The 27,359-nt window shown below is 41.3% G+C and overlaps 2 protein-coding genes and 1 long non-coding RNA gene across 4 annotated transcripts; all 3 read right to left on the reverse strand.

Moving 5' to 3' along the window:
• Positions 1-66: 66 nt before the first annotated feature.
• LOC134191386 (ankyrin-1-like) lies at positions 67-12,924 on the reverse strand. Of its 2 annotated transcripts, XM_062659999.1 has the most exons (16): positions 12,824-12,924; positions 12,579-12,682; positions 12,412-12,507; positions 12,219-12,314; positions 11,180-11,281; positions 10,764-10,957; positions 10,621-10,703; positions 10,247-10,281; positions 10,018-10,185; positions 9,736-9,807; positions 9,385-9,451; positions 1,820-2,415; positions 1,618-1,755; positions 1,365-1,550; positions 1,251-1,296; positions 67-498 (listed from the first exon to the last, which is right to left on the reverse strand). In XM_062659999.1, exons 2-16 carry the CDS (start codon positions 12,678-12,680, stop codon positions 215-217), a joined length of 2,265 nt encoding a protein of 754 aa, XP_062515983.1. In that variant the 5' UTR covers positions 12,681-12,682; positions 12,824-12,924; the 3' UTR covers positions 67-214. The 2 variants fall into 2 exon arrangements, with proteins under 2 accessions (XP_062515983.1, XP_062515984.1); XM_062660000.1 differs by lacking the exon at positions 9,736-9,807.
• A 5,941-nt stretch (positions 12,925-18,865) lies between these two features.
• Positions 18,866-23,770, reverse strand: LOC134190957 (inversin-like). The gene is made up of 10 exons (XM_062659512.1): positions 23,678-23,770; positions 23,431-23,531; positions 23,267-23,359; positions 22,228-22,329; positions 21,812-22,005; positions 21,669-21,751; positions 21,297-21,331; positions 21,066-21,233; positions 20,206-20,272; positions 18,866-19,297 (listed from the first exon to the last, which is right to left on the reverse strand). Exons 2-10 carry the CDS (start codon positions 23,527-23,529, stop codon positions 19,014-19,016), a joined length of 1,125 nt encoding a protein of 374 aa, XP_062515496.1. The 5' UTR covers positions 23,530-23,531; positions 23,678-23,770; the 3' UTR covers positions 18,866-19,013.
• A 1,140-nt stretch (positions 23,771-24,910) lies between these two features.
• LOC134190619 (uncharacterized) lies at positions 24,911-25,341 on the reverse strand. The gene is made up of 3 exons (XR_009971662.1): positions 25,251-25,341; positions 25,115-25,198; positions 24,911-24,974 (listed from the first exon to the last, which is right to left on the reverse strand). It is a non-coding gene; the product is annotated as an uncharacterized LOC134190619 (long non-coding RNA).
• Positions 25,342-27,359: the final 2,018 nt, after the last annotated feature.

Below are 27,359 nucleotides of genomic sequence, written 5' to 3' on the forward strand. Positions count from 1 at the left end.
CACACCTGATGTATTGATATGTACGGTAACTTATAAGTATTGACCAGAAGGATGGATACAAATGCATTTGATGTCTTCACTTTTCTACACAATCACTAGACTGCTACGTTCGGATTAAAAATGACAACAAATCACAATTGAGGACATTTAACTACGACAACACTATTAATATGAAATACAAAAACACATTCCCTTGTTTCTTCATCTTCCCAAATTACATTCTGTCCATCGCTTCTTTTACTGCTGCAAATATTGGATGTTGAATGGTTTTGCACGCGTCCAGCAGTTTGTCTGCTGCTCGTTTCTCTCCTACTTTCTGTGCCAACACATCAAATAAAGCTTGAACTTTATCGTAATCGTTAACCAGAACAGTGAATTTGTTCAGCTGATCAGGTGTTTCTCCACAATCACGACCAAGTGGATACCATCTGGTAGAGCCAACTCCTTGAATTGCCTGCAGAACTCGACGAGAATACGAATCACGTCTATGATCATCCTCTAGTGTAAGACACAAACATCATTCCTTACAATGGAATACGAACTTGTACAATAAAGTGATCAGCAGACTAACCAGGAAAATGACGCAAATCAACACAAGAGACTGACAGACACACACCCATAATGCAACATACACACACACACACACACACACACACACACACACACACACACACACACACACACACACAATGGCAAATGGATAATGAGCTGCCGTTAAACGGTAATGCCTCCAGCTGGGTTCCTGTACACTACGCAGGAGCTATGGGCCATGCTAAGCAATCTCCTGGAGCCTGGCCAGGTACTCGCAGGAGTACTGACTGCGACGCCAACTGTGGTGTGGGCACCCAAAGCCGCACCCCGACCCCAGTGGCTGATAGACGTTGTCACAGCCGGAGGCCTTTGCCACCCCTGTCAATGACCAGGTACTCATTTATACTCCTGAGTCGAGAGAGGCAATTGTGTGTAAGTTTCTTGCCCAAGGACATTATGCCATAGCTTGCAATCACGGTGACTTGAACCTGCAACCCTCAAGGTCCCGGATGTAAACACTCCATAAGATGACTCTCTAACCAACTCAGCCATTGCACCACACACACACACACACACACACACACACACACACACACACACACACACACACACAGAAGTATTCAACATAATAAATACAATAATTTTTCAACATCATTTTGTTACAAATCTATTAATATCCATTAATTATTGCTAATAATTATCAACCATATCTGTTTTACCTGTGAGCACAGATGGACGTGCCGCTGAATCATCTGTCTCTGATACCTACAGACAGAGACCAAAAACTAAATAGAAACAAAATGTTTAGTTGATCAAGATGACTTCCCACTCACTCTGTCATGCTGGATGTCCTGAACAAGAGGAGGAGTCATTTCTAAAGCAATTGTTTTATCTCCCTGTGTGACATCCACAATACACTTGTTTGAACGATGCTCATCATCATGTTCAAACTCCACAGTTAATCGAAATTTCTTGTCCAAACATATCCATTTGTGCCAAAACTCAGCAGCAGCCACAGTCTGAATAACATGCATACAATCACAAATACACTATTAAAGAATACACTATTAAAGAATACACTATTACCTGTAGCTGTGATGTAGCCTCCCAATCACCACGTGTGATACTAAACTCAATGTCGCCTTCAAACTTCATTTTCATTTCTTCATTTGAACACAAGAAAGAACGCTTTGGCGATAAACTCTTTTCTTTACATTCCATCCGCTAACACAACAACCCAAAACTTTATGATACGATCGACTGCTATTAAAATAACCTATCAACATACCTCAATAACCTCGTGACAATTATCATGGCAATGAATAGTGAGATTCCAAATATTCAGTGAAGGTCTTTCTCGATGTCCAAACACAGAAAACATCATAGTTTTTGTAGCCAGAAACACATCAACAGGTTTTCCAAACCACCAGTGCCAACAGAAGTGTTTTACACTCAAAGTCCCACTGGTAAGGTCATACGTACAGTCTGGGTCTTTCACATTCACTTTGTCCAAATCAGAATCATATGTCAGTACGGTTTGCGGATCCCACAATTGAGATGAAGTAGAAGTATCACACGTGGCTCTCATCAGTGACAAATGCCATCCTTTAGAATCAACTGGAGGAGGAAAATGCACTTGCACGTGTTTGGAAAATGTTAATCCATGAGGTTCAAAGACATACAGAGGACTTAGAATGTATCCATCATTGGCTTTAGTAGATGGCGGTATTAGTCTTTCGTCAACAAACATATGAATTTTTATGTTGACTGCTTCACTCACAGCACCATCAGGAACAGAAATAGACAAGCTGCCTGAGCTGTAGCATCCACCTTTAGGACCAACAGTTGTCTCCAGTGTTGCAATCGGCTTCACTTGTTCCATCTCTGTAACACAACACTGAAATTAGCAAACATACTTGTTAATGAACCAACAAGTTGCTTGAAGTAAAGTACACTACCAAAATACAATACAACATCACTTCCTATTGCCTTTCTAAAGGACACAGCAGTGGACAGGGCACTTTAACCAGCTTTTAATACTAGAGTCATAAACCAATTATCGGGCACTCCCCAATATCGGACACTGGCATACGGAAACCAGACAAAGATTTCTTGTATCTAAGGCATGAATGTACAGAGAGTAGTAACACAACGTGCTAGATTCAGCTTGATCACTTGGCATATTGCTGTTTATGGTGAACTTCCGCTGCTTTTCACACACATCGGACATGCCCATCAAATATCGGACAGCCGCCGGTTTTTGCTTTCGATGGTACCACAGTTCACTGTCTGCACCTTGAAATAATAGGTACATGTCTCTTCTACTCGCAGTGATAACAACAGATCAGCAACTTTGCACGTTGCTCTTCAAGAAGCTCAAGAAGAGGGGTGGGTCTTGTTCTCTAATATCAGACAGCCAATTTGCTTGATGTGAGTGCAATATAGGCGAAGAATTGTGTTAATGTTGACTGCAGACGTCTACTAAATGCCCACCGAGCCCGGAAAGTCTTTTGACTCGTCTCTGTATCAAACAAAAGAAGTATTTGGAGAGACAATTAGATCTTGAAATGACTCCTATGATGCTTGTATGGTCAATATGGATGCAGAATAGACAACTACGATCACAAAAAGCCGTGTTCTAGATGTCAAGGGGAAGTGTGTATGATGCGTCTGTAGGGTCTGGCTACGCGAGGCTATATACTACCGCCGTATTAGTTCGAACGATGGCAATGTTCAAGACGTTCTAGATGAGGGAGGGCTATAAATGTTCTCAGTTTAGCACCTGTAGATTCATTCATTCGTTTGTGGACGGCCATATCTAGCTAATTTTTTTGATACAGAGACGAGTCAAAGGCTCTTCATGCTCATCGGGCATTTACAAAACGTCTGCAGTCAGCATTAACACAATTCATCACGGTTCTCCCCTATATTGCACTCGCATCAAGCTGTTGTGTTTTCACCGTTATTGTATTACCAGGCAACTCCTGCCAGCACACTAACGCGCAACTGCACACTACACGCGGGGCGGGCCTCTAAGGCCCGTATCAATCTACTACATCCGCCCCCCTAAAGCTATATGTAACCCTTCTACTTTAGTTCAAACCCGCAACTACAAGTCTAGTTTCTTGGGAGCTCTCTGCTCTCAATGTGATCTCCGGACTGGGGTAATCTCTCCAGAATCCCCTATCTCTATCTATCTCTATCTCCCTGTGGATCTCCGCCCTGGCAGGGCACTGTTCATCACCGGCTTTAGGGGGTGACTCCTGCTGGGTTGTCCCTTGCTCACCACCAGTTCCGCTTTGACGTGACTCACTGCGTTCGGTCCTTTCCGCTTCCTGCATGTCTATGTTTTCCTGCCCCGGTTCTTGTCTTTGGCTTGTATGCTGTTGTGTCCTGTCGACTAGAGTCTCAAGGCCTGTCCACACTGGCAACTGGATCGCAACAATGTCCACACTTGTAACGGAATCGCAATCCGACCGCAATAAATCCAATCCACATCACGAGGTGGTTTCGATTGCAATCCAATCGTGATTGGTTGAATCCAATTAGAAACAGTGGACGTTACCTCCATGTACACTACGCGTGTAGTTGGAACATCTAACACTCCTCACTCGTCTTTGTTCTCGCTCACATTACGTCGCTGTATCAACGCTTTCCACAAGCAAAGAAGCCACACATACACATCGGTCATCAGTCACGTGATATCGAAAATGAGGCGAGGTAGCGTTTTCAAAGTGCAGTGTGGACGCTCGCTATCCCAATCGGATTACGATTGATTCTGGTCTAGTGTGGACAGGGCTTCACTCTCTCCCCCTGCTTTGTCCTGTGATGCCCAGTTTCAAAGGTGATCTAAGTGTCTTCTCACTATGTGGCCATCGGGCAGACGTACTGTGTAGGACACTGGCCCGGTTTGTTCCTCTACCGTCCCCGTCACCCATGACTCCCCCGTGCCAAAAGTTTTCAAGAACACCGGCTGTCCTATGCCCAAGTTACATTCCCTGCTGGTTCGGTCGTGTTGGTAATGTTGTTGTTCCTGTCTCTGCCGGGTCCGCTCCCCTATATCTGGTCGTAGTATGTCCAATCTGCAGTCGACCCATCAGCAGTACTGCAGGTGGTTCTCCCGTGGTTGTATGTGGTGTTAACCGGTACTGAAATAAAAAGCGATCCACTTTACTTTCCAATGATCCGTATTCCTTGCTCATTTTCCTCAATGTGCTTTTGACTGTCTCGACGGCCCGTTCTGCCTGACCATTCGTGGATGGATGATAGGGTGCCGACATTATGTGGGTGATCCCGTTTCCTTCCATAAATTGCTTGAACTCCTTGCTTACAAACGCGGGTTTGCTTTCGCTTACGCACATCTCTGGGATCCCATGTGTTGCAAATATGCGCTGCATACTTTTGATGGTGGATAACGCCATAATGGACGGTAAAACCTCCACCTCCAGCCACTTGGTGAAAGCATCCACCACTACCAAGAATTGTCTCCCCATAAATGAGACTGCAAAGTCCAAGTGTAGTCTGGTCCAGGGTTTCTCAGGGCACGCCCATGGGTGCAACGGTGCCTTAAAGTCAGTTGTGGCTTTGGGGAGTGGCTTAGGATACCTAACACCCTAAAATGTACCATGTCCTATTGTTGTATCAATCACTTGTGGTGTCTCATTACCACTGTTGGAATACCTTACCAGTAAACTAGAAAAACAAAGCCGATGAGAGTGGCTGTAGCTGGCGTGTTGATAACATTCTCAAACTCATTCTATTTAGGACAGCGTACCAATCTAATTACAGTAGGTATGCAATTAGAACAGTACTGCACATGATTGACAAGACTCCACCTTTTATCTCATTATTTTACAGGAAGCATCACATAGCTCTGCTTATCTCCGGTGTAATGCATGGCGTCCGTAATTAAATAAAGCAGACATAGAGCTTTCCAATGATACCCGTATGACCTCAGTTTGTGCTAGGGTGACGCGTCAGCAGTCCACGTTCCCAAAACTGACTCTAATCCTGGAACGGACCAGCGTACTGACAGGTCAGCCGAGCCGCTTCGTCCAACCAACAGACGCTGTCATGGACAATGCACGTTCCCCTTCGCAAATTCCCAAATTTCTGTTGAAGACGACACTAATTGATTTTTGCAACAACACCGCGGCCGCTCAGTCACTCACACCAAACATTCAAGCTGTAAGACTGCAAAACCACTATGCAGAAACACTGTGGAACAAGCAAACTGTTACAAGTCAGGTACAGCTACACCTTTGCTCCCTAGACGCCTGGTTGTTGGTGGGGACACATACACGTGCAAATGTAGACTATAGGCGTTGTTCTATGTGCTAAACTCTAAAGCAATTGACTAAACACCATGTACAGGACGGGCGCCCGATGGCGGAATTCTCGTTAGCAGCTAGCCCTGGACGACGCTGTGGAGTAACGCGTGTGATTTTGCGTAGGGTTCACATGACTGGAAACAAAGTTAGCCTAGACACATTACGTCACGTGACTTGCGATTGGTTGTTGTGACAATATGTATGTAATTAAATTAACTTAATGATTATTGCTAGGCGGTGCCTGTAAAGTCAGTTAGTTAATTAGCAATAGAATGGTGGACGCATAAGAAATGGTGTGTGAGATCCCATCGATCCAAGCACGAGAAAAATGAACGAAAACATACGTGTATGCGTGCAGACAGGACTGGTGCAGCCTTGCGAGTGTAATTTTACCTGTGCCTCCAAAGATTCTGTGACTAGATGTCCTCTCAGGACCTCTAGTAGGCTCTACAATCCAAAGAGTGGCGCATGCACAGGTGCAGACTACATGTCTACAAGTGGTAGGATAGTGTACCACAGCAACTTGCCACCACCAGTAGGAAAGGACACAAAAACGTCTCTACCTCCCACAAAGTGCTTCACTACCTGTTCCTGTAAAGGTCGAAGCTCGAGGTACCCCATAGACTTAGTTGCAAACAGAATGGCAAGTGAAATCGACTCTTCATCATACGACATTTTAGCAATCGAAGCCATGAAGTCCCGGACGTGTTAGTTAAGCTACGCCCATAATTGCGATTCTGCAACGTGTTGGTCACGCCAAGATTCTGGCGTCGCCAACAAAAACCCGGCCACTGTGTCCAGATGTACTTCTCGTCCCCCCCCCCCCCCCCGCACAAACATCTGGCCACGCGAGACTACGCAGCTGAAAACATTTTTCCTAGGTTGCTTTAAAACGGAATGAGAGAATGTGATGATGACGAACCAGGAGAAGCTTACTTCATTAAAGTAATTAAAAAAGCTTATTGATTAATTGGATAATGAAGAAGCACTAGAAGTGCAAACCCTCGGCTGGTATGCACCTTGAATTAGTCACGCTATCACAGAATGGTTTAAACAATACCAATTAAACGCCACGCACAGTGAAAGTATAGAGCAAATACGAAAACCAGATTTCGGTTAGCTAATTAGATAGGTACAAAAGAAGCAGCCCTGATTTTCAGTGAACAAACCACGATTTCATGCACCTACAATGCTTTGAGCTTTCAGAAGATGACACTATTGATGAAACAAGCATAATGTTACAACCTTCGCTCTCTAGACGCTTAGTTCTTTGAGCAACTTCTCTAGGCGTCTGATTGTTTGTGCAGCTTTTGAAGTCGTAATGAGCCACTAGGGGTGGTTTTAGGCATGGCATAGGAACCCCAGAGCCAAAACAAAATTAGATGTGGGAAAAACATAAATGTTACAAATGTAGCTACATTAGGCGTTGTTTCTAAATGCTACACCCTTACGTACAACAAAAGAAACAGCTCGCCATCGATTTTCCAGCTCACAACAATCTAGACGTCTGGTTGTTTGAGCAGCTTCTCTAGACATCTGGTTGTTGTCGTAATGGGGGAAAACATGCACGTTTCAAATGTAGATCAGGTTGTTTTGAAGTGCTGGAACAAGCCAAATGTTACAAGTTGGGTAGCCTCAGCGTGCCTTACGTGACAAAGTAATGCGCGTGATCATTGTTCTGTTTGTTGGTGGGCAAGTTACAAATGTAGAGCAAAATTAGCAGCTCACCACCGATTTTCCAGCTCACAAGAATGTAGACGTCTGGTTGTTTCTGCAGCTTCTCTAGGCATCTGTTTGTTTGTATAGCTTGTCTAGACGTCTGGTTGTTTGTGCAGCTTCTCTAGACGTCTGCTAGTTTTCGTAATGGGGGAAAACATGCATGTTACAAATGTAGTTGTTTCGAAGTGCTGGAACAAGCCAAATGTTACAAGTCAGACAGCCTCGACCCTAAGCCGGCTGGCAATCTTCGCCTTACGTGATGAAGTAACGGGCGTGACCATTGTGCTGTTTGCTGGTGGGAAACATGTTACACCAATTTTCCAGCTAACACGAATGTAAAAGTCTCGTTCTTTGTGCAGCTTCTCTAGCTAGACGTCGCCTACTGTACACTGTACCGTATTTACACAGCTATCTGTCTAACCGCAATTTTGGTTGTTGTAATGAGGTGACCCCAGAGCCAAAACAAATCATCAATGTGGGAAAACTTGCACATGCACATGTAGATTAATTAGGCGTCTGTTCGCTCTGACTTTGGATACCGTAAAACAAAAATGAATAGAGACGCACTAGCGTACTTACAGGTCAGCCGAGCCGCTTAGTCCGACAAACAGACGCTGTCATGGACAATGCACGTTCCCCTTTGCAAATTCCCGTCAAACGCCAAATTTCTGTTGAAGACGACACTAAAAGTTTTAGTCATCTTTGCAACAACACCACGGCCGCTCAGCCAAGCACACCAAAAATTCAAGCTGGCAGACTGCAGAACCACTATGCAGAAACACTGAGGAACAAGCAAAATGTTAGAAGTCAGGTACAGCTGCACACCCTCGCTCCTGGTTGTTGTTGGGGAAACATACACGTACAAATGTAAACTATAGGCGTTGTTTCTATTGCTAAAATCTTAAAGCAAAGGACTAAACACCATGTACAGGAAGGACGCCCGATGGTCGAATTCTCGTTAGCAGCTACCAAAGAAAGAGAGGTGGAGCCTCATGATGACATCACGTTCGTCTATTGGTCGATAATGACACCACTTCTCGTCTATTGGTCGGGATAGCTTCTTTTGCATCTGTGCTAACCAACTATATATACGGTCGATCGGTCGCTCAGTCATCGAACGAATACTACACCCTTAGCCTGGAAATCCGGGCCTAGGGCAATGAGTCACGTAAGTGTACTTATGCATAATGTATTTCTAGGCCTTACGGTAGCAACTTCGTTTCCGGTCATGTGACACTATGATTAATGACGCGCGCGTTACTCCACAATGTACGTAAGGCGAAGATGGACTAGCATCTAGGCTAGTTAGCAGCTACCAAACAAAGAAAGGTGGACCCTCATGATGACATCAAGTTCGTCTATTGGTCGGAATACCTTCATTTAAACTGCACTAATTGAGTATAAATATGGTCAATCAGTCATCCAACCATTACTATACCCTTAGCACGGGAATCCGGGTCTTGGGGGGGGGTATAAAGTGATCAGCAGACTAAACAGGAAAATGAAGCAAAACAACAGAGAGACTGGAAGATCAAGAGACTGACAAACATGCAGCCATTATGCAACACACAAATACACACACACACACACACACACACACACACACACACACACACACACACACACACACACACACACACACACACACACACACACACACACACACACACACACACACACACACACACACACACACACACACACACACACACACACACACACACACACACACACACACACACACACAATAATGCACCCACTTATCCAGTAATTCTAGCATGTGAAACTAAGAATCAGTATGTACCTGTTGACTGAGCAAACGAGCTAGCAGTAGATTCAACTCTGGCTGCTGTCACATCATCTTCCACAACCTGAAAATGCAAAGAGATCAATCAGTCATCTACAACATTTTATTGATCACTAATAACAATTAACTAATAATTAATATATAAAATAAATATAATAAAAATTAATTCATTAATTATTATCACTTGGGTGAGTGGTGATATCAATTATTTTAATTCTAATTTATTATTACTAAATTGACGTGCCATTGGGTATGAACAGAATGCAGCAACTTTGACTGACATGTATATAACTATCTGTACATCAATGATAATCATCATTAACACGAATGCCATCTAACTGAACAAACCTCATCACTCTCAACATTAGCTACGTCTCTGATTGTTGCCAATCGTGCTTCCAAAGATGCCACCTTCCTCGTCTGTGAAAATAAATATAATAAAAATTAATTAATTAATTATTATCACTTGGGTGAGTGGTGATATCAATAATGTTAATTCTAATTTATTATTACTAAATTGACGTGCCAGTGGGTATGAACAGAATGCAGCAACTTTGACTGACATGTATACAACTATCGGTACATCAATGATAATCATCATTAACACGAATGCCATCTAACTGAACAAACCTCATCACTCTCAACATTAGCTACGTCTCTGATTCTTGCCAATCGTGCTTCCAAAGATGCCACCTTCCTGTTCTGTGATTGTAATTGCACGTCTTTCTCTGCCACTTCTTTGCTCTTTGATTGTAATTGCACGTTTTTCTCTGCCAACTGTCTTTTCAGTAACGTCACCTGCAACACCAAATAATGTAATACAGTAACGTAACCTTCACTTGTATTTATGTTTCCCCACTGTAGCTACGAGCTTCTCTCTCTTCGGTGTCTTTGCTGTAAAAATGACAAACACATTACAAACATACATATGTATGTATGGACACATCATTTAACATCTTCACATTAAAATGTGTGACTTGTGAAAGTCAACACAGAAAATTATATTTCTAAAGCAATACAACACTTTCATATCACCTCCTTGCATCACATACAATTCAATTACAGTTAAATTCACAAACTCACTGTCATACAAATGAATAGATGGACAGACAGACAGACAAAACACAAAGAGACAGACAAATGGATGCAAAAACAGAACATTAGAAAATAATTTAAACATGAAAAACAAATTAGAGAAAAGTAAACAAAAAATTAATTGTTTCTTTCACTTACATCTTATGGCTTCTTCCATCATCTCAACCACATCACTGTGACCACGTCGCTTGGCAATCTCCAGTGGTGATCCTCCCAACTTACTATCCCACAATGACATCACGTTAGTAATATTATTGACTGAAGGATATTGAATGCATCACCTCTCATGTTGGGGACTCGCTCCATGTTTTAGGAGAAAATCAACACAACGCACATGACAATAATGGGCAGCCCACCACAGTGGTGTACGACCATAATTATCATTGATATCAACAGGAACAGAACAAGACACAAGTCGCTCTACAATGGTCATGTGACTATTTCTTGCAGCATGATGGATGGCTGTCATTCCCCACTGAGTAAACAAGAAACTGATAAGATAGTGAGAGAGTGTTTATGTTAAAATATATTAAAGCAACAGACATTCCATTCAACACACACAATGAGACATTCAATAGAATGATCAACACACAAACACAAACAATAGCAAAATCAATGCATTACACTCACAAATATGTTTAATACATGCACAACAGACACCACAATATCAACTCAACCTCTCAATACTCAAACTCACATGATCTCTCTTCATCACATTAATATCTTTGGTCTTCAATAAAATATCAATGATGTCGTACATCCCATTCATTGCTGCCATTATCAAAGGTGTCCACCCACACTGCACACACAAGAATGTATTATTATAATCATTATTCCACCATCCCCTCCATGCTAAACCAAAACTCACCAACCAAAACAATTAATTACTGCAAACCTATTTAGACATGTTGCCTATCTCCACCTTCCTTGCTCGTCTGCAATTTTAAATTTGTGTATGTCAAACGTCATTCCTTGCAAATTTGTCACAACATTTGTCAAAGCTCACTGCTCAACATCAATTAGAAAGCAGTCGTACAAGTACAACGTCTAACATCTCAATTAAAATATAAAAATCCTATTTCCTCATCTCACAACTTGATCTCCGCTTATCGTCTCCACACTGACACAAAACCTTGTCTTACCAAAACACTTAAATCATTGACACAACATAATCGTCTCTCTTAAGCCACAAACTTGATAAAAATAAAAAGTGCCGTCTGCACATGTATGTATATCAAGCCAACCATTCATTCCCACATCAAATTACTAATCCCCACCTTCCTCTCTACAGACCATCTAACGTCATCTCTCTATACAAGACAGCACAGCAACACGCACGAGATCACGAGCAGTAACCCAAAATCATCATCCATCACAAATTTAATAAATTAATATCAATGACCCATTAAATAAAACTACTTTTGTTAAACGTCTGCATCACACTTGAGAGTTTGCCTTTCACACTAAAACATGTTCATAGTTAGTAGAGAACAGTGGGACATGAAATCATGTTTAGATTGAAACGAGGGTTAGGTGATAGTGACGACGGTCAAATTGAATGAAATAAAAACCAACAAGATTATTCATCTCTGCATGCAATGGCTGACAAGTCAACACTGCTGCCTCTTGACGAGCAAGAAACGAAACGTTGATTGTTGGATTACATTGTTACATCTAGTTGATATCTATCATCTTATCAACAACACATCACACTTTCACACACTCAATCAACTCACACTGCTGCCAGTCCCATTAACATCTGCTGATTTAGTGAGTAGAAACTCAACAATCTCCTTCTGATTATTCTCACACGCTTTTATCAGAAGAGTGTCCTATTTTGAGATCAAACGACGTGCAGTTCATTTCAACATCCAATACACACATTATAACTCACAACACATCACACTTTCATACACTCAATCAACTCACACTGCTGCCAGTCCCATTAACATCTGCTGATTTAGTGAGTAGAGACTCAACAATCTCCTCCTGATTATTCTCACACGCTTTTATCAGAAGAGTGTCCTATTTTGAGATCAAACGACGTGCAGTTCATTTCAACATCCAATACACACATTATAACTCACAACACATACCCCATACTCATCACGACTATTGATATCAACGTTGCTATCAAAAAGACGCGTTACCGACTGGATATCACCTCTCCTCACCGCTTCCCACAATTCTTTTTCCATTTCTACACAACAAACAAACAATAACACTCCAAAACACAAATAACTCACAAACGAAAGGAACTGATGGCTAGGCGCGTGCGTGTCAAATATTGGCGCCAAACGAAGCGCATCATTTACGCAACGGTGACGACATCACAGCCAACCTTTTCTATAGTGCTGTACTCACTGCATACACACCGACTGACAATGACTGAGTCTACAAAGAAGGGAACAGTCTCTGGGACGTTTCTACATTCTACGCATGCGCATCTATTTACTCACGTGATTAACTAATCATCACGTGCAATAATCTTCAAAGCAGACGATTAATTAAATCAAATGTTGTGTGCTGTGTTTACAGGTATAGTAACAGATATTGTAGATTGGAGACGTTCAATACACTTTGAGTATTTATTGTCATCAATTAATTAAATCAGTTATATGAAACAGCCAGTCATCTAGACCAATACAAACTGAAAGTTGCTAGTAAAAATAGAATGAAGAGGCAAGCTACGTAGATATCCAGCATATCAATACAATAGCACCACACAAGCACGTCTCTTGTGCAGACAATAGAGAAAGCAAACTTTCTCACTTAATTAATTAATCGAGAGGATAATCGCTGTCTGGCATATATCCCTTATTTCTCTAATCAAATGCCATGTTTGCCCTCTGCACGTCGTACTTCCTCGCCGACTTGCTGCCACTACGCTTCTTTACACAAAAGCAGGTGCTCACAGTGAAGAAAACAAGAAAGAGCAAAAAGAATGCACCACCGACAGCAACAACAATCTTTCCTGGAGTCGATTCCAGAAGGTCCGACCAATCGTATGATGACTGGCCGTCGTCTGTAGGTCGAGATTCCAACTGTTGCTTTTGACCCGATATTAATGTTGTGATTTGTTCATTCAGTTTGCTGATGTTTTGCTTTGCCTTCTGATTCTCTGTCAGCATGAGTCAATACGTAGAGTTTAGCTCACTCTTTTCTGCTGTCAGTCGATCGATCGTTCGTTGCATGGTGGATATAATAACTTGTTGATTGTGTTCGGTCGAGGGCACACTGGTTGCCGTGTTTGCACACGAGCAGATTGTTAGATCTTGTAAAGCTTGGTTTCTTGATACTTCACATCGTTGTATTTGTCGATTAAGAAAAGTCACATTTGTTTGAAGTTTGTTGACTTTGGTGACGAGACCGAGCGATTTGGTTTGCTCCAGTGAAAGTTGCTGTTTCAAGCCAGACACCACGCCTGCCTCAAGCGACAACTGTTGCTGTAATCGTGTGTTGTTTTCCTTCATTCGATTAAGTGGTGCAGGATCTGGAGTGGGACACAGCGTGCCAGGTGGTGTGGTTACAGAATCTGTTGTTGTTGGTATTGCTGAAGATGGTGATGTTGTGACTCGTGCATCTGTGGTGGAAGGTTGAGTTGTTGAAGCATGTGAAGTTGTAGCAATGGGAGCTGTGGGTTGTGTGAGTTGGTCTGCACAACTTTTTATTTCACTCGTGACGTTCGTGACAGTTTGGTTGAGAGAGTCGACCTTCATGTGAAAATGAACATCAGACGATCGTGTGTGTGTGTGTGTGTGTGTGTGTGTGTGTGTGTGTGTGTGTGTGTGTGTGTGTGTGTGTGTGTGTGTGTGTGTGTGTGTGTGTGTGTGTGTGTGTGTGTGTGTGTGTGAATGCATTATGTGAGTATACATGCATGTACTTGTGTGTTGTAATATCACAAATCCCTTGCTTACCGATTGTTCCAGATCATTCACTTGACCAACGAGTGTCTTCTTTTCATTTAAAAGTAAGGTGACGTTAGACTTACAAACATTAGCCTAAACAAACTCACTGTTATGTAGAATCATTGCAGCATTTGTCTCGACCTACTTGCTGCTCTGCTGCTGCTCGTGTTTGCCTCAAAGTCTCGTCTGATGCAGTAACAGATGCAGTGAGTGAAGTGACATTTTGTTCCAGAAATGAGACTTGTTGTGATAAAGTAGTAATGTTTGTAGCTTGTTTGATTGTTAGTGTTGAGAGATAATCTCGATCTTTCTCAGTTAGAGTACACTGATGTTGTAGTTGACTGAGTTGAGTAACATTAGCTTGACATAACATCTGAAATTAGATAAAATGGAATTCAGCTGACATGCACCTATAAACATGTGTATCAAACAAACAGACAGACAGACAGACAAATAGACAGACAGACAGACAGATAGACATACATACATACAGACAGACAGACAGACAGACAGACAGACAGATAGACAGACAGACAGACAAACAGGCAAATGGACGAACAAACATATGACACAAAGATAACCATCTAATACACACACAGTTACTTAACATATAACATTAATTACTTTTTCATCATGGAGATCCATTTCTAATTGGCTAACATCAGCCTTCAGTGTTGTCTGATTTCTTCTCAATACATCAACCAATTGACTGAGATTCGCACTCTTCAAATTGCAGATGTCTCTCTGAAAACAACACGGCGACTTGGTCACAGTAACTGTTGTTGTGGTTGCAGCTGTAGTAGCCTGAGTTGTTGATTTGTCCGTTATTGTTTTGTTTGTCTCAGCACTTGATGCTGTTGTAGTTGCAGCAGCAGCTGATGGCGTGTCTGTTGGAGTAGGGCAAGTTGGCTTCTCTGGTTTGAGAATACACTGATGGTTACGAACACCAGCACAGAGCTGTGATGCAAACATAACATTTTCTGGTACATCCTTGAAGTCTGTGTTGTATTGAATGGTTTTGAAAAGAGTCAGATTCTCGTGTACCATCGCTTGCTCCTACAGTGTGACACACTGTATGTTACTAAAGCTAGTTTACTAGTCTTCAAAATACAAGTGTGTGTGTGTGTGTGTGTGTGTGTGTGTGTGTGTGTGTGTGTGTGTGTGTGTGTGTGTGTGTGTGTGTGTGTGTGTGTGTGTGTGTGTGTAAAAAGAATGACCGTCTGATATGTGATAACTATTGTGGGATATCAGTACTCAGTATTCCTGGAAAAGTCTTTGCCAATGTTTTGTAGGTCGGCTAACACCAGTGATAGAACCTTCGCTTTTAGAAGAGCAATGCGGTTTTCGACCTCAAAAGATAACAATTGATCAGATTTGGGTACTGAGACAAGTCATGAGAAGGCTGTAGAGCACAGATCCAACTTACATATTTGTTTTGTTGACCTCCCAAAAGCATTTGACTCTGTACCAAGACACGCTCTCACTAACATTCTCAAATATTCTGGTATAGAAGATGAAGTGGTAAGATGATTGTTGACCTGCACCATGGTACAGGTTGTGTTGTACAAAATAGGGGAAATCTCATCAAAGTTTGAAGTAACCACAGGTGTCCATCAAGGGTGTGTGTTGTCTCCAATCTTGTTCAATTTGTTTATGGACAGAATTATGTGTGAGACTCTGGACAAGGTTAAGGGAGGCTTACAAAACAGATGGTGGCCTATTCATGAACTATGGTGTGTAAAACTGATGGGACACATAAGATCAAAGCTTCTACATGCTGATGATTTGGCTCTACTAAGTACGTCAAATAGTGAGTTGCAACACTAGATGGTGAATGCTTTCCATGATGCTTGTATGAAATGGGGTATGAGGATCAACACTGAGAAACTAAAATCTTGAGCATTGGTGTTGAAGAAGCAAACTGTCAAAACATCTTGATAGCGGGTTATGTTCTGAAGAATGTTTCTGAATTTTGCTATCTGGGCAGCATTGTGACTAAGTCTGGAATTGTAGGTCACACAGAGATCGTTGAATGTATTCAGAAAGCTAGCAGAACATTTTGTTCTTAGAAACATAGAGTTTTCACAAACCAAGGATTTAGCAAGAACACAAAACTGCGAGTCTTTAGATCACTAGTGATGCCAGTTTTATTATATGGTTGTGAGACTTGGGCAATTGCCAGAGTAGAAAGGAAGAACAAATTGAATGTCAAATTCAACATCAAAGATTACAGTGGCTTGGTCACTTAGAACGGATGAACGTCTCTCATCAACAAAAGTTGTTGCTGAGAAGCAAGTCACATAATATGAAACGTCCTCAGCATGGTCCAAAGAACAGATGGGTTGATACCATACAACAAGACCAGACCTGGTATCATTGAATATTGACTTGTCACAAGTCAATGACCGCACTTCCTGGTGGAAACTTCTTCTGCAATGCCAAAGCCCATAGTGGGTATCGGCGGAATTCCAGGTTCCAGGTGTGTGTGTGTGTGTGTGTGTGTGTGTGTGTGTGTGTGTGTGTGTGTGTGTGTGTGTGTGTGTGTGTGTGTGTGTGTGTGTGTGTCTGTGTGTGTGTGTGTGTACACGTCCGTGAGTAGACAAAGCAAAACACTTTACAAAATGTGGCATCACCTCAGCACTCAGATATTCTTCATACCAGAAACGATCCCCATCTCGTACACGCAAGAATGTTGTCAGCAAAAGCCTGTAAAGATCAAAACAAAACCACAACATTTAGCTGTTAATTAAGTTGATTTTGTTTGATTGTAGAAAAGAAGGCATGTGTTGATCTGGGATCTTAGGAACACTGTAAGATGGTGGCTGTAATGTTGTTGACAGACTAGCATCAGACATACAGACAGACAGCTAGACAGATAAGCAGAGAGAAAGAAGACAACATAGACACTTGCAAACAACCATGCAGTTCAGGGAGGGTGGAAGCAAATTTTTATTGATCTGGTGTAACGCGCTAAGAGGCTTAGCTTTATCACCTGACTATAATATGATTAGTTACATGATAATTACAATATTAAATAACTCTTGTTATACACTTTCAGAACTCATAAAATGTCACCAAAAATGCCAAGACCTTGTTCACTACCTTTTACAAACTCACTAGCGGCCTGGACGTTTCAAAGCATCTACTGAAAATTAACATTATGCAAACACACTCCTTTGTTTGTACTGTCCACTTCTGCAACAAAATTTGTATAAGAATATGGTTAGAGACTGTAGTGTTGAAATCTCAACAAATATGTAATTTATTTAATTAATCAGTTAGTTATTGACCGGAAGTTTCAGGCAATGTGCTACTGGCAAAGCCAGACTTTCTGACCATTGGTCTGGTAATTGCCTCGTCCCTGCAGTCGGACACTGGTATTTGCATGCTGTAAATACTAATTATATGATGATATTTGTGATACACAGAGTCAGCCTTTATGGCGAAGGGAGTCGACTCTGAAATACCAAACTCGTTCAATTAGGTGCTTTCCTAATGGCCAAGGTCCACACACATAGTTGTACCATATATTACAATGTATGCATATCAACAGCCAATCTTGTGTGTATGTTTGTTAGGCTATGTTTTGAGTTCGATTGAAGGTCGTGTCGCAGTCGAATTCTTCAATCCCAGTCCGGACGCCCAGAAAACCAAATATGCATTCAAGTGTCACAGAATCAAGGAGAACGGCAAGGAGACCATTTACCCTGTCACAGCCATTTCATTCCACTTGATGTGAGTAACTATTAAATTATAAAATAAATATATATTTTATATATTAAATTATATAAAATTTAATTAATTTTTTAGTCATAACACGTTTGCTACTGGAGGGTGTGATGGTTTTGTCAATGTGTGGGATGCATTCAACAGAAAAAGATTAGCTCGGGTGCGTTCCTTGATTTTTTGTTTACTCACTGCCACTCACTTGTCTCTCTCTCTCTTTCTAGTTTCATCGTTACCCAACAACAATCGCTTCTCTCTCATTCAATTGTGATGGCTCATTACTGGCCATAGCATCATCCTACATGCTAGAAGGAGAGAAAGAGTCAGTCGCCGTGTTTGTTACCAACTTTGTTTTGCTTTCATGTTTGTTGTGTGTTAGGAGTCCTCCAAGAGACACTATTATTATTCGTCATGTGACCGACATGGAGACGAAGCCTAAGTGAAAGGAATTGTTGTACATTTTAGTGACAAGTGAGAGACAGTGTGATACTAGCTGGAACTAGTAATGTCATCAAACTAACGAGATGTGCATGCTCTTTTATGTTAGAAATACGTCATGATCACATGTTTTACAACACAAACTTGTACATCTACCATGATCCTTTCTGGTTATCTGACTTCTATTGGCGGCCACTCGGTTCACACAAGTTTCTGGTGCATCGTTGTAATAGACCACCATCGTGTCTAATATTTCAACACCCCCCCTAATGTATTGATATGTGAGTATTGACCAGAAGCATAAAAACGCATTTGATGTCTTCACTTTTCTACACAATCACTAGACTGCTACGTTTGGATTAAAAATGACAACAAATCACAATTGAGGACATTTAACTACGACAACACTATTAATATGCAATACAAAAACACATTCCCTTGTTTCTTCATCTTCCCAAATTACATTTTGTCCATCGCTTCTTTGACTTCAGCAAATATTGGATTTTTTATGATTTTGCACGCATCCAGCAGTTTGTCTGCTGCTCGTTTCTCTCCTACTTTCTGTGCCATCACATCAAATAAAGCTTGAACTTTATCACAATCATTGACCAGAACAGTGAATTTGTTCAGCTGATCTGGTGTTTCTCCACAATCACGACCGAGTGCATACCATCTGGTAGAGCCAACTCCTTGAATTGCCTGCAGAACTCGACGAGAATACGAATCACGCCTATGATCATCCTCTAGTGTAAGACACAAACATCATTTCTTACAATGAAATACAAACTTGTACAATAAAGTGGTCAGAAGACTAAACAGGAAAATGAAGCAAAACAACAGAGAGACTGGAAGATCAAGAGACTGACAGATACGCAGCCATAATGCAACAAGCATACACATACACACACCCACCCACCCACCCACCCACACACACACACACACACACTAACCATAACCAGCCCATTTCGAAAGGTGATGGCACAAACAGCGAAAAAAAGCAAATCTCTACTCATTTCATCTACCAGTTTGTAAATAGGTAATATATTGTACAGCGTCCTGAATCATTCAATGCTCCACACAGCAAGATATGTCAAACTGCTGCTTTTTTGCTAACACGGCAGTAGAAATCGCCGGCAAGCACCATATTCCATCGTTCTACTTCATTCCATGCTGGAAACCAACTTCTTTTGTCCATGCCGCGCCACCATCTTACTGCTGGACTCCGTCGTAACAGGAAATAGACGTAAAGTCATGAAAATGAGTACTTCAACGTTGTAAGCAATCGAAACACTTTACAATGTGGGAGTAGTGCGACGGTTGTTCTTTGCAAACAAACACGTTACCGTGGGCTCGCTCCCAAATGCTATGTGTGGCACTCCGGTCGATCTGAGATGGTTTATCGTAATGATGCTGTTTGAAGATATCGCAGAAGCCAGATGGTAAGCCAGAGACGGTCAAATCTTCCAGAGCCGACACGCTCAGGAGGCTGCCATGCTACTTCCGGACAACACACACACACACACACACACACACACACACACACACACACACACACACACACACACACACACACACACACACATTGACAAATACAACAATGCACCCACTTATCCAGTGATTCTAGCATGTGAAACTAACAATCAGTATGTACCTGTTGACTGAGCAAATGAGCTAGCAGTAGATTGAACTCTGGATGCTGTCACATCATCTTCCACAACCTGAAAATGCAAAGAGATCAAGAAGTAAAATATTCTGTCTCATCTATACGACATAGTCAATCAGTCATCTACAACATTTTATTGATCACTAATAACAATTAACTAATAATTAATATATAAAATAAATATAATAAAAATTAATTCATTAATTATTATCACTTGGGTGAGTGGTGATATCAATAATGTTAATTCTAATTTATTATTACTAAATTGACGTGCCAGTGGGTATGAACACAATGCAGCAACTTTGACTGACATGTATACAACTATTATCGTGTCTCCACTAGCGTTAGACCTGTTTAACTGTAAACCTAAACAGCTTTTGCTAAACATGTTCCAGAGGTAGTTTAACGAAAGTGGTTGAGGTTTAACAGTCACGTGATATAAACACGCCTTCCAAAACGGTGGATGTTAGTTCTTTCACTCTGTTCTTTCTCTTTCTTTGGAGACTATTGGAAGAAGACAGAACTAGGCAATGTCAGAGAGTGCGTAGACTGATGCAGAGTGTCAGGAGAGAGCCATTTTGGCAAAGACAGAGACTTGTGTCTGTGATTGTTCTTCAGACGACAAGAAGACGATCTCCGACTGTCTGGTGCACAAGAAACGAATTCGCGCGGTACAACAAAGTCCCGGATAATTCCTTTAATAGCCCGGAATAAATGGACAAGTGGAGACGCTGTCTACTAAACATGTTTAACGTTAGACATGTTTAAAGAGCAACAAGTGGAGACACAGCCTATATGTACATCAATGATAATCATCATTAACACGAATGCCATCTAACTGAACAAACCTCATCACTCTCAACATTAGCTACGTCTCTGATTCTTGCCAATCGTGCTTCCAAAGATGCCACCTTCCTGTTCTGTGATTGTAATTGCACGTCTTTCTCTGCCACTTCTTTGCTCTTTGATTGTAATTGCACGTTTTTCTCTGCCAACTGTCTTTTCAGTAACGTCACCTGCAACACCAAATAATGTAATACAGTAACGTAACCTTCACTTCTTATTTATGTTTTCCTCACTGTAGCTACGAGTTCCTCTCTCTTCGGTGTCTTTACTGTAAAAATGACAAACACATTACAAACATACATATGTATGTATGTACACATCATTTAACATCTTCACATTAAAATGTGTGAGTTGTGAAAGTCAACACAGAAAATTATACTTCTAAAGCAATACAACACTTTCATATCACCTCCTTGCATGACATACAATTCAATTACAGTTAAATTCACAAACTCACTCTCATACAAATGAATAGATGGACAGACAGACAGACAAAACAAAGAGACAGACAAATGGATGCAAAAACAGAACATTAGAAAATAATTTAAACATGAAAAACAAATTAGAGAAAAGTAAACAAACAATTAATTGTTTCTTTCACTTACATCTTATGGCTTCTTCCATCATCTCAACCACATCACTGTGACCACGTCGCTTGGCAATCTCCAGTGGTGATCCTTCCCTCTTACTATCCCACAATGACATCACGTTAGTAATATTATTGACTGAAGGATATTGAATGCATCACCTCTCATGTTGGGGACTCGCTCCATGTTTTAAAAGAACATCAACACAACTCACATGACCATGACAGGCAGCATACCACAGCGGTGTACGATCAGCATTATCATTGATATCAACAGGAACAGAACAAGACACAAGTCGCTCTACAATGGTCACGTGATTCTTCATTGCAGCACAATGGATGGCTGTGAATCCCAACTGAGTAAACAAGAAACTGATAAGATAGTGAGAGAGTGTTTATGTTAAAATATATTAAAGCAACAGACATTCCATTCAACACACACAATGAGACATTCAATAGAATGATCAACACACAAACACAAACAATAGCAAAATCAATGCATTACACTCACAAATATGTTTAATACATGCACAACAGACACCACAATATCAACTCAACCTCTCAATACTCAAACTCACATAACTCTTCTTCATCACATTAATATCTTTGGTCTTCAATAAAATATCAGTGATGTCGTACCACCCATTCCTTGCTGCTGTTATCAAAGGTGTATATCCAAACTGCACACACAAGAATGTATTATTATAATCATTATTCCACCATCCCCTCCATACTAAACCAAACGTCACCAACCAAAACAATTAATTACTGCAAACCTATTTAGACATGTTGGCTATCTCCACCTTCCTTGCTCGTCTGCAATTTTAAATTTGTGTACGTCAAAGGTCATTCCTTGCAAATTTGTCACAAGATTGTCAAAGCTGACTGCTCAAGATCAATTAGAAAGCAGTCGTACAAGTACAACGTCTAACATCTCAACTAAAATATAAAAATCCGATTTCCTCATGTCACAACTTGATCTCCGCTTATCGTCTCCCCACTGACACAAAACCTTGTCTTACCAAAACACTTAAATCATTGACACAAGATAATCATTTCTGTTAAGCCACAAACTTGATAAAAATAAAAAGTGCCATCTGCACATGTATGTATATCAAGCCAACCATTCATTCCCACATCAAATTACTAATCCCCACCTTCCTCTCTACAGACCATCTAACGTCATCTCTCTATACAAGACAGCACAGCAACACGCACAAGATCACGAGCAGTAACCCAAAATCATCATCCATCACAAATTTAATAAATTAATATCAATGACCCATTAAATAAAACTACTTTTGTTAAACGTCTGCATCACACTTGAGAGTTTGCCTTTCACACTAAAACATGTTCATAGTTAGTAGAGAACAGTGGGACATGAAATCATGTTTAGATTGAAACGAGGGTTAGCTGATAGTGACGACGGTCAAGTTGAATGAAATAAAAACCAAAAAGATGATTCATCTCTGCATGCAATGGCTGACAAGTCAACACTGCTGCCTCTTGACGAGCAAGAAACGAAAACGTTGATTGTTGGATTACATTGTTACATCTAGTTGATATCTATCATCTTATCAACAACACATCACATTTTCACACACTCAATCAACTCACCCTGCCAGTCCCATTAACATCTGCTGATTTAGTGAGTAAAAACTCAACAATCTCCTTCTGATTATTCCAACACGCTTGTATCAGAAGAGTGTCCTATTTTGAGATCAAACGACGTGCAGTTCATTTCAACATCCAATACACACATTATAACTCACAACACATACCTCATGATAACGCTTATTGATATCAACTTTGGTATCCAAAAGACGCGTTACCAACTGGATGTCACCTCTCCTCACCGCTTCCCACAATTCTATTTCCATTTCTAGACAACAAACAAACAATAACACTCCACCACACAAATAACTCACAAACAAAACAAGAGGAACTGATGGCTAGACGCGTGCGCGTCAAATATTGGCGCCAAACGAAGCCCTTCATTTACGCAACAGTGACGACATCACAGCCAACCTTTTCTATAGTGCTGTACTCACTGCATACACACCGACTGACAATGACTGAGTATACACGAAGGAAACAGTCCCTGGGACGTTTGTTATCGACATTCTACGCATGCGCATATTTTTACTCACGTGACCAAATATTCTTTGATTACGTGCAATAATCTTCAAAGCAGACGCTTAAATCAAATGTTGTGTGATGTGTTTACAGGTATAGTAACAGATATTGTAGATTGGAGACGTTCAATACACTTTGAGTATTTATTGTCATCAATTAATTAAATCAGTTATATGAAACAGACAGTCATCTAGACCAATACAAACTGAAAGTTGCTAGTAAAAATAGAATGAAGAGGCAAGCTACGTAGATATCCAGCATATCAATACAATAGCACCACACAAGCACGTCTCTTGTGCAGACAATAGAGAAAGCAAACTTTCTCACTTAATTAATTAATCAAGAGGATAATCGCTGTCTGGCATATATCCCTTATTTCTCTAATCAAATGCCATGTTTGCCATCTGCACGTCGTACTTCCTCGCCGACTTGCTGCCACTACGCTTCTTTACACAAAAGCAGATGCTCACAGTGAAGAAAATGAGAAAGAGCAAAAAGAATGCACCACCGACAGCAGCAACAATCTTTCCTGGAGTCGATTCCAGAAGGTCCGACCAATCGTACGATGACTGGCCGTCGTCTGTAAGTCGAGATTCCAACTGTAGCTTTTGTTGATACTTAGAGTTTAGTTCACTCTTTTCTGCTGTCAGTCGGTCGATCGTTCGTTGCATGGTGGATATAATAACTTGTTGATTGTGTTCGGTCGAGGGACACTGGTTGCCGTGTTTGCACACGAGCAGCTTGTTAGATCTTGTAAAGCTTGGTTTCTTGATACTTCACATCGTTGTATTTGTCGATTAAGAAAAGTCACATTTGTTTGAAGTTTGGTGACTTTAGTGACGAGGCCGAGTGATTTGGTTTGCTGCAGTGAAAGTTGCTGTTTCAAGCCAGACACCACGCCTGCCTCAAGCGACAACTGTTGCTGTAATTGTGTGTTGTTTTCCTTCAGTCGATTAAGTGGTGCAGGATCTGGAGCGGGACATGGCGTGCCAGGTGGTGTGGTTACAGAATCTGTTGTTGTTGGTATTGCTGAAGATGGTGATGTTGTGACTCGTGCATCTGTGGTGAGAGGTTGAGTTGTTGAAGCATGTGAAGTTGGAGCAATGGGAGCTGTGGGTTGTGTGAGTTGGTCTGCATAACTTATTATTTCACTCGTGAGGTTCGTGATAGTTTGGTTGAGAGAGTCGACCTTCATGTAAAAATAAACAACAGACGATAGTGTGTGTGTGTGTGTGTGTGTGTGTGTGTGTGTGTGTGTGTGTGTGTGTGTGTGTGTGTGTGTGTGTACGTGCGTGTGTGGGTGTGTAATATCACAAATCCAATGCTTACCGATTGTTCCAGATCATTCACTTGATCAACGAGTGTCTTCTTTTCATTTAAAAGTAAGGTGACGTTAGACTTACAAACATTAGCCTAAACAAATTCACTGTTATGTAGAATCATTGCAGCATTTGTCTCGACCTACTTGCTGCTCTGCTGCTGCTCGTGTTTGCTTCAAAGTCTCGTCTGATGCAGTAAGAGATGCAGTGAGTACATGGTCGTTCCCCACCCCCACCAGCCTTCTCTCACACCAGCAATGTCTGTGGCATCTTCGAACCAACGACGTCCGTAGCCTCCGTTTTTATTTTCAAACAGAACGTTGCCACCGCTGCCGAACACGCAGTCGATAAGGAGACAGTGATCAGAGTTTTGATGAATGCCAGTGGAGAACTAATCCAAGTGAGTGTCACCGTTCCAGTCTCCGATAGCATGACCCATTGCATCCTAGTACGAAGTAATGCTTGACTATGTGTCAATTATTGTTAGATTAACGGTTTGCTGTCATTTCGCTTTGTCTGTTTGTACTGACTGCTGATTTGCATGTCTGTCTGCTGTTTTCTTATATGTCTGTCTGTCTGTCAAATACATTTTTCCGTCTGTCTGTCTGTCTGTCTGTCTGTCTGTCAAATACATTTTTCCGTCTGTCTGTCTGTCTGTCCACCTGTCTGTGTGTCTGTCTGTGTGTCTATCTGTCAAATACATTTTTTCCGTCTGTCTGTCTGTCTATCTGCCTGTCTGTCTGTCTGTCTGTCTGTCTGTCTACCTGTCTGTCTGTCTGTCAGTCTGTCTGTCTGTCTGTCTGTCTGTCTGTCTGTCAATACATATATTTTCAAACATTGAACTATTATACACCATGCATCTAAGCAAAGCAACTAAATACTACCCAAGCCAATAGGGCTTGGTTCTACCTACAACTATTTATGTTTATGTCGCTGTCTCTTGAAACAATCTTCTTTATTTTTCTGTCAATCACTAGCTCTAGCATTTGATTGTTGTAGACACACGTACAGAAAACACAGATCTCCAGTATGTCTTGAAGGTTGATGCATTTGGCTTTCCGTCTTCGTCTCTTGATAGCTGTGACAGTTTCTTCAAATAGTCTTCAGCTTTCTCTCCCCAACAGCCAAAATGTTCAAAGACTATAGGCACAAATGTTGGTCGAAAACTTCCAGGTAAGAGTTCTTGGTCGTACTTTTTGATCTTCAGATTTTCTCTTCTGGTTGCCGCTGCTCTCTGAGTTGTAACTGATAAACCTTCTATTTCATTGCTCCAGGGATGCGCTAGAGCAATATCCAATTCAAGATCCATCCCCGATGCCGAATCGAATACGACTATGTCTGATCTGTCTTCAGAATTGACATACTTGTCTGTCTATCTGTCTGCTTGTCTGTCTGTCAGTCTGTCTGTCTGTCTGTCTGTCTGTCAGATAGATACATTCAGTGCTTTACACATTGAAATAGTTGAACTTGTAACTTGTTTATAAAGCACTTTCTTTTAATTATTGAAAAATCATGTATTCTAGTGCATAGAGATGCTGTATTCCAATAAAATAACCTGCATGTCTGCCTGCCTGTCCGTCTGTCTGTCTGTCTGTCTGTCTGTCTGTCTGTCTGTCTGTCTGTCTGTCTGTCTGCTATCTCTTAGCCTGCCACACTGTCACTGTATTCCATCATGCATGCCAATCATTACTTTTCACTGTGAACCTATACCATTGTCGTGTCCAAACTACACACATGCACACATACCATTTGCACAACAGACTTACTATTCTTCGCCCAAGATTGCATTTCTCAGTGCAGTCAACAAAAGTGCCATCTCCGTTGTTCCAGAACATCTTCGAATCTCCATAGTCGGTAGTGACCAACAACTCCGGCCATCCATCTTCATCAAAGTCCTGCAAACACACGATACACACTTGTACACTGTCTGCAAACATCATGCAACACTGTCTACACTTACAGTCATTGATGAGCAAAATGTGAACGTTCCAGCGGCAGCTTTATCGCCTCTCCTCGACTCGTCCATATCCACGCCTGCATGATACGTCACATCCTCGAAATACCTACAAGCTATTACCTCAAATGGTAATACAAAACTTGAAATACGGACAACAATACCCTGGCCGTGTGGCTCCCAGATTGTGTAAAAGTCTTGTTGATGAGTTGTGTAGCATGTGTGTATGTATATTAGTGAGACAATTGGAGAACATAATATAGAAAAACTAGAATGTGACCTTTGCAGTGCCTAGTATCAT

This window comes from Corticium candelabrum, chromosome 15 (genome assembly GCF_963422355.1).
Source record: "Corticium candelabrum chromosome 15, ooCorCand1.1, whole genome shotgun sequence".
NCBI lineage: Eukaryota > Metazoa > Porifera > Homoscleromorpha > Homosclerophorida > Plakinidae > Corticium > Corticium candelabrum.

What these genes read in the sequence shown, in the direction of transcription:
- LOC134190957 (XM_062659512.1), bottom strand. Translation starts at nt 23,529, where the DNA reads ATGGAAATAGAATTGTGGGAAGCGGTGAGGAGAGGTGACATCCAGTTG. An exon ending in GAGAGGAACTCGTAGCTACA is followed by an intron (nt 21,234 to 21,296) that starts GTGAGGAAAACA and finishes TTGGTGTTGCAG; the next exon opens with GTGACGTTACTGAAAAGACA. An exon ending in CTAATGTTGAGAGTGATGAG is followed by an intron (nt 20,273 to 21,065) that starts GTTTGTTCAGTT and finishes TTGCATTTTCAG; the next exon opens with GTTGTGGAAGATGATGTGAC.
- LOC134191386 (XM_062659999.1), bottom strand. Translation starts at nt 12,680, where the DNA reads ATGGAAAAAGAATTGTGGGAAGCGGTGAGGAGAGGTGATATCCAGTCG. An exon ending in CTAATGTTGAGAGTGATGAG is followed by an intron (nt 9,808 to 10,017) that starts GTTTGTTCAGTT and finishes TTATTTTCACAG; the next exon opens with ACGAGGAAGGTGGCATCTTT. An exon ending in ACGTCCATCTGTGCTCACAG is followed by an intron (nt 499 to 1,250) that starts GTAAAACAGATA and finishes GTCTTACACTAG; the next exon opens with AGGATGATCATAGACGTGAT.